Consider the following 12,291-nt stretch of genomic DNA (forward strand, 5'->3'; position numbering starts at 1 on the left):
TGTCGTGGGGGTAGGGTTTAAATTTAGACCATACAAATTGAGAGAGGTTGATGGCGCTGCGGTCTAAGTTCTTAGTTCTTGGTAGAATTTTGGGTCTCGAGTTCGAATCCACCGAGGTATACCTCTCCTCCCTTATACTTAATATAACATTTTTCCTTCTGCGCTTGGGCAAGAGTGGCTACTATCTCAAGCGTAGCTCGCTCTAATCCGCAGAAGGTAGATTAAATCGTTCATTCTCCATTGCCGTTGACACTGCATTATAGTTCCATTTCTAAGTGGGCATTGCAGTTCACATGTGGGTGAATACACTTTGTTTTTATTTATTTTTATTAGCAGGAACACCTTTTCTTGGGGAAACCTCTCATTAGCATTCCGTCTGCACTTGACCTAAAATTGAAAAACCATCGAAATAAATAAAAATACGCCGATTCCATGTCGTGACACATTTGCCTATTTCTGGACAGAATTTTACGAGACGTCGGCAACCTTCGGGCTCTTGTCGCATAAATAAGCCTATCGATCGTAATTGGACTTTATGGTAATTGTGGTTTGAGGATTCAATATGTGTGAGCAGAATTTATGATAATCTGAAAATCACTGTTCAGTTTGGGAAGCAGAGAAAATCACTTCGAATATGTAATCCATTTGTTTATATATCTTTAAATTTTTCACTTAAGATTAATATATTTTTCTGATTTTTAAAGTATACATAACATTTTTTAAAACATTTTCCATTTGATTTAGTAATCCATTAACTTTACTTTCTGTATATTCGAATAATCATTTTATAGATATGATATACCCAATTTTAGATATTTTCAAGTCTTATCAGATTGGTTTTTTATTACCAAATTTTTATTACCGACAGAAAATCACTACTTTGAAGACTTTTGACGATAGGGAACATATTTTGGCAAAGTCTTCGAACGATTTTCCTTTCTTTTCCGAGGACTTGGCAACGGAGTTGGTCTTCGGGCTATCATCTTGGGACGCATAATCTTCAAAGAGGGTTCAACCAGGATGACTTTGCGCTTCAGCTTTAATTTGCTGCTGCGCATAACCCCATTTTGCAGTGGTTTTTCTTTAGAAAGTTTCTTCAGTTTCAGATCCCTGATTTTCCGCTCCTGCGATGTCTGAACTCTTATTTTTATTAGGTACTTGACTTTCAGTTTCGGAGGCAGTTGATGCCACGCCTTGGTGGCCTTCCTCTTAAGTTTCTTCTCAGTCTCCAGGTCTACAGAGCTCACTCCTTTCCACTTCTTAAAATCCCGGAGGAAAGATTCAGGTGGACTATGTGATATTTTCCTTTTAGCCCCTGCTGCCGACTGAGAATCTTCAAGCTTGCTAATTTGGCTGCTTGTCAGGCTGTCATCCAAGTCCATTTTGCTACTTAGTTACTGGAAATTTTGCCACAATAACTCGAATTCGTTTTTCTTTCTACTGGCCTTTTGTTCAAGGGTCTCTCGATGTGACAATCCCATTGAATGCTAGGGCACAGGCTACGGCTACTACAATGGCTTCCAAATCCGTTTCAACTTAGCCGCCCTGTTCTAACTCATCGACAAGGTGGCTCTCAAACTGTCTTCTGCATTTGGCATTTGGCGCAACTAAGCGAAACTAAAAAATATAAAAAAAGAGTGGAAAATGATCGAAACAATGGGGCCGCAAACGATCGAGGGGCGTTGTGTGGGCCAAGCGGTTCAATGCAATACCATTTTCAGCCGGCGATCGGTGATCGGTAATCGGTATTTGGTACCCAGACTGGTCACGTCAAGTGCTATTCCCCCGGCACAGTGCTTTATGTTTGTGTTCTGCTTAAGATAACTATTAAAATTTTTATTTTTTAACATTTATGATTTCCTGAGGCATAAAGTCGTAAAAGTATAAAGTGATTAGCGTCTAAACACTTCTGTGACTATATCTTTAATACATACATAATGGTTTTTTATATTAAATCAGCCCACTTGTATTTTAGTTTGATGTGCAATGTATCTGTAAATCATTATCTTCATAAATATAACACTTAATTTTTTATATTTTTTTCCTTGCCATTTTTTATACCTTCCTCTTTAAATTGTGAACTTTTGTAGGTGCACAGAAAAAAGTGTCAGAATCAACATTATATTTGCATAATAAAGTAAAATAGATGTTAAAAATTTAAGTAAATGAATTCTCTGAAATCGATAAATTAAAAAGACGAGTAAATCCCCAATGAAATTTTCTATCAGTTTACTTTACATGTAGGATTTTCCTAATGATTAATTTTATCTACTCCACATGTTTTGGTTTAGACTTTAATTAAAAAATGTAAGCAAACCCACGACCACTGTGGCATATTGGCATACCCCTCAGCTTGACATTTACAGTTTTGCAGCAAAGAATTTGGAATTTGCACGGCATTATAGCTGCTGGTCCCCCCGATCTGTGTAGTCGACCGGCTATATAGATAGAGCTGGCTATTGGGGGCTTGAGAGCAGCCGGCTAATTACGCGAGTGACAATAGCCCGGGCATTTTCAGATTCATTATATCGCACTGGGCTGGGCTGGTGCAACAAATTGCGAAAATAAAAGCATGAAATCTTGCAGCCTCTTCTTCATTTGTATTTTTTCTGTTTTTATTTTTTTTTTTGGTTTTTTGCTCGCCCTGTTTTTTGTTTTGTGCGAAATGTCAAGCCATGGCGCAAATACTTCACCAGAAGTGCAACAAAAGCGAAGCAAACAAGAAACAGCAACAAATGACAGCAGAAACACGTTGAACTTTACGTTTTTCTTAACTTTAATCAAGTTTCTTGGCTGTCCGCTCTCTGCGATGCACTCGCTATTGTTGTTTTTATTGTTCAAAAGCCGCTTCTTCGTTTTTGTATTTATTGAAGGTCGTCTTGGTTAACTGATGTTTTTGAATGAAGCTCGAAGATTTTGAAAGTTCCAGAGGCTAAAATATAGTTTTCAGTAAGTGCTGAACAAAGAGAGGAATATTATTCTAGACATACCCTATTAAGGAATGTATTCTACCAAAATGACTCAATGTAATCCCACATTTTTATTATGCCTCTCATTAGAGGTAATCAAATACACAAAATAAGACACTCCCACATCCATTTGCCAGATAGTTAAAACTATATTTACCCCAGGCCTAGGTGACTCCATAAATACTTAGTTGCTCGGCCAGGCATAACTCATTTCCTAGATCTCTGACATCATATCGTATATCCGCGCCCAGTTCAGTAAACCCCATATGATTACCTCTTTTGGTTTGACAAAATTTCATTTAATTTACTCACTTTTAATGGACTCCGCAGAACTGATCAGAACATAAATACGAAAGATAACAAAAATATAATCATAAAAAAAAACCAACAAAATTGAAAATGGAGACCAGAAACGAGAACAATAAGCTTCCGACAACGTCTGGCGATAATATCAAAGACAAATAAACCTGAGAAGTATTTCAAGAAGTGGACAGTGTTCTTTCGGCGGCGATTCGCTAATTAGAAAATAATGTCCGAAGGCCCAAGGTCAAGATTTCGAGATGAAAGTGAGTCAGCCGAGAGATTATTAGCACTAATGGGTTAACTTTTTCTGCAGCTTCACCCACGCAAGATCAACAAGTTTGTTGCCTAAGTCTTTTGTATACATGCAAGTTTGTCGCCTCAGTCTTTTGTTTACTTTCCTTAGATCATAGAATTTGGCATAGGTGTTGCTTCACCATCTAAGGATTGCATCATTTTAGGCGTTTGCCCAACACATCGTGCACATTCCGATTAATGTTTTTAATTATATTTACTAATACTCCACCGGCAGTCGGTTAATTACATATGCAAACTTGTTACACAAAGTAAACCGAATGCGAGCAGTGAATACAGTGAATACAGTGAGCAGCGCAACTGCAAAAACCTCAACCAAAACAAAGAAAACTGTTGCAAGGCGACTCCACTGGCCAAACAGCTCTCCAGCTGGCTGGCTTTTATTGTTGGCCAAACATTCGAGATTGGAGCACCGGAGCTCTGGGCGGGGGGCACCACCAACCAGCACCCACTGGGCTGGCCAAATGTGTGTGGCAAGCAACAGCAGCCAGCAAGTAGCAAATGGCAGAATGCAAAAACCTCAAACAGTTTGTCAGCAAATAAACAAATTTCACATCTACTCATTGGTGGAAAAAATAGGAAAATATTTGTTGAGGTAGCCCGCGATGTTTGTGCTTCGATAAGTGGCTAACAAACAATGCAGAGTGAGTAAATAAAAATTGTTAACAATTCACGAAGGAGTTGAAGTGATCTATTTTGATTAAAAAAACAAGAGACATTCGAGAGATAAATATGGAAGTTGCTTAGTTATTGGCTTGAATAACCAATGGTTTTGTATGGATTTTAAGTGTGCTCTAATCAACAAACTTATAACTTTAAAAGCTTTATTTTGAGAGTTTCGTATATGAAATAAAACATTTTGAACATGATCTTGTTATATCTATTTTACTTTATTTATTGGTTAAACTATGCACCTTTTCCTGTATGAAAATGACAATAGCAACATTTTTATTATTATAAAAACCATTTATTTAAGAAGACCAAATTTATATATAAGAATGATCTACTGGATCGTTGGAAAAAGACTTTTCTCTTGATAGAGCGATCCATGGTTTAATAAAATAATCAGAAGAAGATCTTTACTTCTTAAGAAAAGTATGGTTTACAAGAAACAATGCAGTAAAATATTCATAAATGTTTTCCTTCCGCTAATTTATACAGAAAATCAAAAGAGTTACAAGAACATTCCCCATTTCCACATCGCAAAAGCGGATAGCAATCGTTAATCATGGCGACTAACATGACAGAACCCTCTAATTAAACACCTTCTAATGCAACCGGGAGTGGAGGAAGTGAGTCCAAGACTTGTCACTGGGGAATGTGGCTCTGTCGGGAAAGAAAACCAAAGACAGCTCCACACCCTCGAAGCTAGAATCAAGTGTCGGTTTTATAATTGGCCAGCGGGCAGCGATAGAACCACCCATTCCACACCCCCGCCGAAGTAAAGGCAATTACATACAATTAAGGCAGAAATAATTGCCGGGCCATAAACAGGTTCTGGCCGGGAATTAGAATGTGGCTCGATCGGTTCTTTGTGCGGGTGTTGGCCAAGTTTCATTTCAATTCTACTCCAAGTCGAGGGACAGTCGCATTCTAATGGCAATGTCCTTGGCTGGGGGTTGTTTGCATAAATGATTGATTGGAATTTTCGCTTTTCGTTGGCCAACAGCAGGCGGATATTGTTTATGTGGAGTCGGAAATGGGGCTCTCTACCAAAACATACAATAAATCAATTATGAAAACCAGAAAACCAGCGAACGGACCATTTAAACTGGTTTGAAGTATGTACATTTCACAGTTTGCTTTTATTTTTCCCTATTACTTTTTTTTTTCTTCAGTCAACAAGCTGGCTATTTGCATAAACAGTGCAACTTGTAGAGCAATTATACGCAAATTTTGGTCAATGGGCGAACAGGTTGGCTTTTCTGGTGAATGCAAAACTATGGCACAAAAAACTGGGTAACTATAACGCAGACTCTTGAGAGCTGCTTAAAATGCTAGCAGGTGCTTAGATGATATTCGTATTATATAAATTAAGAGTCGGTGTCGCTTTCCCACCCCTTCCCCACCTGGGAACCGCTCGTCATCAAAAAATACCCAAAATTGAAAGCATTTTTCGGTGGAAACCGCATAAATTTGTAAACCATTTAGTCTAAAACCTTCGATGCGCCGCCAGAGGAAAAAACAAAAACACAGCAGCAACTACTGGGCGTGGCTGACCAAAAATAAAAACAAAATAAACCTTTACGTAATGCTCGCTGAGGTCAGTTTTTTTTTTTTTTGTTTTTTGGGCGGTGAAATGAATGAACGAAAGGCCGGACCCCAAAACGAAAGTGAAATTTCCATCGCCCATCGATCGGAGTCAATTTTTCATTGGCTCCGCTTGATTTTGAGCTCATGGTTTCTCAAATTAAATAATCATCGTCAATTTACATCTTTTCCTTTGTCCAAGCCTAAAGGGTAGGTCGTGTTTTTAATAAATTGATTTAAAAGAAAATTATTGAATTTGGAAATGGGAAAATTAAATAAAACAAGTTTTGATTTGAGGAAAGCGTTGAGTGAATTTTTTTTCGGGAAAGTGAAAATACTTTAGATTATTTAATTTAAATTGATTAATAGAAAATTATTGAATTTGAAAATGGAAAATTAAAAACAAAACAACTTTTGATTTGAGGAAAGCTTTAAGTTAAATTTTTTCGGGAAAGTGAAAATGTTTAATCTTCCACAAAATTAAAATAAATAAATAGAACAACTAAATTTTGTATTAACTATTTGATTTAAATACAAAAACACGGAAAGTGTTTTACCAATAAAAAAAAAAATCTTTTTAGGGATTTCACAATCATATCATCCATTTTACAGACCTCAAAGCTTTTTAAATATTTGCAATGCTAAGCAAACAAATTAAATTTAACGCCACAAGCAAATGTTTTAACATAGTACCTCCATAAATCCATTTTTTATCCAGGCAAAGCTAACTTGGGGCCCATGATTTTCGCATAAAAGGACAATGGAAATAAATGGTTGAGTTCGTGGCCCAATGAAAATGGCAAACGAACATGAAAAACTTCTTAGCTGGAAAATTCTTTAGCCGGTTTTCGTGTTGGCCATACCATGCCATACCACTCCCGAATTGGCAAAGTGGCTGGCCAAAACAGAAAACTGGTTCAATTCCAGCTCTAAGCCTGGCCAAAAGCTAGTGCGGGTGGCTTCCACCCCTTCACCCTTTTAACCCCCCCTTGGGTTTAGGCCCACTCACAAAAACACGACTTGGCCAAAGGCAAAGACTTCAAATCCAGCTTCCATCCAGAGTTGGGCCCTTCCTTTGGTTTGTTTTCTGTTTTTGGTTTGGATTTGGGTTTGGGTTTGAGTTTTTTCCTTATTTTTTCTGGAGGGGCTCGTGCTGGGTTCAAAGTTGGAGTGTAGAGTCCAAATTTCTGGGTGAAAGGCCGCGGCTGTTTTGCATTTGACTGGCTGTCTTTGGACCCTCATCGATATTCTATCAATTATTTGATGTTTGATTTGTGCTTCACACTCGAATGTTGACTTTTCATCTGTGCTCCTCTGTTTTCCCACTGAATTTTTTGGCTTCGTCAGCTTTGCTCGTGCCAGGTTTTTTTTTCTCACTTTTATTTTTGTGTTTTTCGAGGTGCGACTGCACTTTGTTTACGTTCATTTTTTTCCATGTTGTTTCTGTAGTTAACATTTATTTTTCTACCTCTCTTTCAGACTTTATGTAATTTGCAAAGCGTGCTCTAATAAAAGCACCAGATAGCCGCCACAACAGCAACAAAAATTATATTGCAAATATTAAAACTAAATTACGAGCGCAAATGCAAACGAGTTTTTTCTGTTTTGCGATTGCAAATACCCGCACTGGAATCGAGAAAAAACAGATTGTGCTGGGTGCCAAAGTGGTCCGACTTCCTCGGCTTGGCTGGGTTTTTTTTTGTATTTTCAACTGGGCTTGGCTTGGGCCAAGTTGACTTGACTTGGCTGGGTGTCTTGGCCATAAATCTCATTTAATAAGCGAACAAATCAAACAGAAAAGCGAATAGAAACTAGAACTGTAACCTAAGTCTGATGAAACTGATAGGCTAAGAAAAAACAACCAAGCAGATTATGAAAAAGAAAAAAATAATTAGAAATTCTAGTTGATAATAATCAACAATCTTACTACTTTCAACTTTATGTCGATCGTACAACAATTCTTCCTGTTTTTCCTGGACATTTAATCTGTAACCTCTTATTTTAAAGAAACATAAACATAAATAGAATAGAATAAATCCGATAAATTGCGATGATTATTTAAAAAATGAAGGTAAGCAAATCTTTTCACTTTTATTATACCAATTCTTTTTCTTTTGAAAGCCGTTTTCCCTGAGCTTTAGCCAGCATCATCTCAGGAAACATAAAACATGTCCCAAAAATGTTATGTTTGTATATCTTCTAGCCACAAATCACTCCTTTAACAACCACATTTCAGAAGTCTTTAATCTTTCTTGTATCTCCTTTTGTGTTTGAGGAATTCTACAAAGACTGGACCGACTCGACTACAAATCTGCGGCATTAGCTTTAAGACTGCTCCACTTCCAGAACGGCGAGCAAATTAAGGCACTCGAATTATCATTCCGGCAACGAAGCCAAATTCCTTGCCATTGTCAGTCGCTCAATCTCGATCTCCAATCTCCCGTAGATTCCAAACAAAAAACAAACCACTCGAGGCGGAGAACAGATCCCAGAAATACCGAACCCTCGGCACGTAGCTAAATCTCCAAAAAAAGAACAGTGACTGTAAGTGGTTCTATATCAATGGAGCTTTGAAAACTATAGCACGTACATATGAACATACGTAGTTGAACCAAAAAAGTTAGGTGTGAAAAACTGTTGACCGCCTTGGTTCGCCTTCTCCACCTCTTACATTTTTCCTCATTTTTTTTTTATACAGATCAGCGGGCTGCCTTTCTAAGTTGGTTGTTTTTCTGTGTTTATATTTTTTCGGATTTTTTCCTTAAGGTCTCCAAGACGCTGTGGTGTTGATTGAATGTCTGGAGACGGAGAGACCGAACCATAGTAACCGGAGGATCGTGTGTCTGGGCCTTCGGTTTTTGTGGGTTTCTGGTTTTGGGGCTTTGGTTTTTCCTTTGCCACGATGTCGTGCTGCCATTGTTCGCATTAGTGTTGCATATTAAGTAATAGAACTGTTTTTCCTCGCTCCCTATCTGAATCTCGAAGTCTGTTTCTGCTCCATCTGAGGTTGAGTCTGGGTTTACGGTACTGCCAAGTGGCGCAATGTCCCGCAATCGAAACACTGAGTGAGTTGTGGCCATTAAAATGCAAGTGGCAGATAGAATTCAGTTGTGGTAAAAGGGATTGGTTGCATTTTAATTCAACTTTTTCCGGGGCGTGATAAAATAGAGCAGAAAAACGGGGCATAGAGTGTAGGTAGTTATGGCTATATGACACTTGCATTTTGACTAAGTGACTGAACTTATTTATAAAATTCTTGGTATTATTACCATAAAAATGTTGTTAACCTGAAGACCCCTTTTTCTTTGGGTTTCCATGACTTGTTAAATAAATCTGAAGAGCTATAGCTCTTTAGTTAGTTGAGCAAGTGTCATAAATATATTACAAAAATTCGGACAGTAGATTCTAGAACCCCAACTAAAATTATATTAAATAGTCTTTATAACACTTTACTTAATGTCAATACCAAATCAATTTGAGGTAATCTCCCTGCTCTGACATAACGAATGCCATCCATAAACTCTCTCTAAGGCACACAATATCAAAGTGATTATGTAACCTTAGCCTACACCCAGAAATACATAATTCACGATTAGATCTGTCTCTCAAACGGCACAAATTTCTATGCATTGTAATTTTCCGCATAATTTTGCCTGTTTGTTTTTTGACTTTTTCGCTTTTGGCGAATATAGAAGAATGGCCAAACAAAAGCCAGACATGAAAAAAACACAACATTTTGCCGCACGCTTCAACGACAAAATGGTCAACAATCTTGGCTTAGTTTTGTCGGCCAGCTGTCTATTGTTGTTGTAATTACAAAGGGTATATGGCCAGAGAGTTAAAGCTATGGCTGTTCTGGTTGTCGTGATTTATTGTGTGAACAACAAGGTTTCTTCTCCCGAGCTTCGCTTTGCTTTTGTTCTGCCTCCGCATTTGCATATTCTTTTTTTTTCCCCTACTTTTATTTGAGGAACTATAGGCTTCATTTGGTCCCGGGTGGTACTTCAAATTAGGCGTGTCCAGGTATCATAGAAGCCATATATAAATATTGTACACCCTCAAAAGCTCAGTGGGTGCCCAAGTGCTGGGAGCTACAAACATACCCATACAAGTGGCTAAGAATATTGGCTTCCATCGAATGGGGCAGTTCAATGAACCAAAAAGCCCTGCAGTTCCTCGAGTGTTATTAAAGCAAATATCACTTGAGATGGGTCCCATCAGGTGGCCAGCAGCCGTGTCAATCAAGAGTTATCAAGAGTTGAATGGCTTTTCAAGAGTCTGGTGACGCCAACGCGCAGAAATCCGCCTGCGAATCTGAATCCGAATCCGAATCCCAAATACTGCCCAATAACTGATGCCTTAATGTGGGGATTACTTAGCGAAGGAGCAGCTCTGCAAATTGCCAATTCATTGTTACCCGCTGCCTTTTTCCGCCACTCATCGTTTGACATTTTTATTAAAAACGCAGAGTCCGCGAACGGTCTGCAATCAGGCGATCAGCAATGTCTGCGGCACAAAGGGCATATTTTATGCATGTCGCTCGTTAAGAGACCGCTTCTTCTGATATTGCATCTACACTGGAAAAAATACTATCAATTGGATCTCCAAATTTTGCTTAAAAACCAAGGATATAAGGTAGAGAACTTACTTAAATCAGAGAATGGAAAGAACTATTGTAAAATAAAGCTTGTAAGATTGGTAAGGATATTAAAGGATATTAGGATAGGAAAAAACTAAAAAAAATTTTAGTTCTCTTAATCGTTAAAAAAATAAAATAGTTTTTTATTTTTAAAATAATTTCTACTTAATAATATTTTAAGCAAATTATATATTTTGTTAATATTTCTGTTTGAAATACATATTTGTTTAGTGAGAGGAAGGACGGAACTAAAAGATTTGAATCCTAAAATTCCTAAAAATATTTTTTACCAGTGTTCGGTTTGTTTGTTGTTGCAGCCAAATTGCCAGCTTTTGATGTTGTTTCTGCTTTTGGGCATCATTTCCTGTCTCAAAGGCCGCTGCCACCGAGCATTCAGCTGAAGTCGCGGGCAAAAGAGAGACTCCTCTTCGTTCCCTGAAGAAAGATATATATTTATAGGGCTGCCTGATGAACCGTAATCCCAAGGATAACTGCATATTTTTATTACAGGTTCCCCTACTTTGCAGTTGTTGTTTTTGTTGCAGCCGCAGTAGCTGGGCCATAATTTCCAGTTACAAAAGGCCACAAAGGAAACGAATGACTTAAGACACAAACTTGTTTTCCTTGCGGAACATCCGTGAATGGCACATAAACTTAAATGCCCAAGCGGGCATAGTTTATATTGTATTTTTAAATTGGGAATCCATATTAAGGCTCTAATAATGCTTAATATTTAAAACTGCCTTTATAAAAGCAACAAAATCGCCTATATAATTAATAACTTATAGGTAAGCAAAAGTTAATCATTTATAATCTGTGGCATATCCGGCCTTCAACAAATATTTCCCTAACCAAAATGGGTTAATGGGCAGCTTAACCCCCTTCGAATGCTCATTTAGCAGCAGAAAAATGACAAAAATCGCCAGCAACGTAATGGCCAACCGCAAAAATCGCCTACCAAATATTATTTCTCTTTCTCTTGCCATTTGGGGTATATATAATATGGCCGAGTTTAATGACTGCAAATTGAACCGAACTGCGAGCGGAGTTTAATTTTGCACTTTGCAACACAAAACGGAAATGCCAGACGGCTAAGAGAACGAGCAAATGGGTCAAGGATTTAGGCCCATTTAGCCACACTCCATTGGCTTCACTTTTTTTTTTGTTTTGGTTTTCTGAATTTTCTGGGCAGGGCACAAAGTTCAGTTCAGAATGGACACAACACGGCACACACCTGGTCTGTTATTTGACTCAAAATATTGCCGCTTGTTGTGTCACTGGGCCAGAAACCATTAGCCAAACATATGCCACATATAAACGTCAGTGAAACCAGCAGCCCAGCGGGTTGTCCCATTCAAGTGGCCATGGCTGTGCGGTATCTGCGTTTGTATATCTTGTACGCGGGTGTCGGCGTCAACTTTTGGGTCACTGGGCGGCATGAATCACTGGTCTATTATGCGGGGTCAGAGTGGCATTTGATTGGTTATTAGACTGGGTTAATTGAGTGATATGTTAGGTGCAGCGGTGGGAAACCCGAGTTGGGTATAGAAATGCCAGCTGGCTGGGTAATTGATCGCCTTATTCGGTCCCCTTTGTGGTTGCATAACATATTTTAAGCTTTTTTTTATTAATCACTCAATATTGCAGCCCAACTTTCGCCCCTTTGGCAAACACTTCCGTTTAGTGTCAACGCTTTCCATTTGCCAAAAACAAAAACGAAATTAAAATCATAAATTTCAGCAACCGGCTGCCAAATTGTCAAATTTTGCTGGTAGTTCTGCTCGAGTGCCTTTTCTTTAACTGCTCCTCCTCCGGCAC

At 38.3% G+C, this 12,291-nt stretch overlaps 2 protein-coding genes across 6 annotated transcripts in view; both read right to left on the minus strand.

Moving 5' to 3' along the window:
- The window catches only part of LOC108009713 (enolase-phosphatase E1), a 38,756-nt gene that overhangs the window by 13,716 nt on the left and 12,749 nt on the right, over positions 1-12,291 (minus strand). The gene's annotated exons all lie outside the window — the stretch shown is intronic.
- LOC108009714 (uncharacterized) lies at positions 876-1,504 on the minus strand. Its single transcript, XM_017074275.4, has one exon. The coding sequence runs from the start codon at positions 1,380-1,382 to the stop codon at positions 876-878; it is 507 nt and encodes a 168-aa protein (XP_016929764.2). The 5' UTR covers positions 1,383-1,504.

Source organism: Drosophila suzukii, chromosome 2R, assembly GCF_043229965.1.
Source record: "Drosophila suzukii chromosome 2R, CBGP_Dsuzu_IsoJpt1.0, whole genome shotgun sequence".
Taxonomy (NCBI): domain Eukaryota; kingdom Metazoa; phylum Arthropoda; class Insecta; order Diptera; family Drosophilidae; genus Drosophila; species Drosophila suzukii.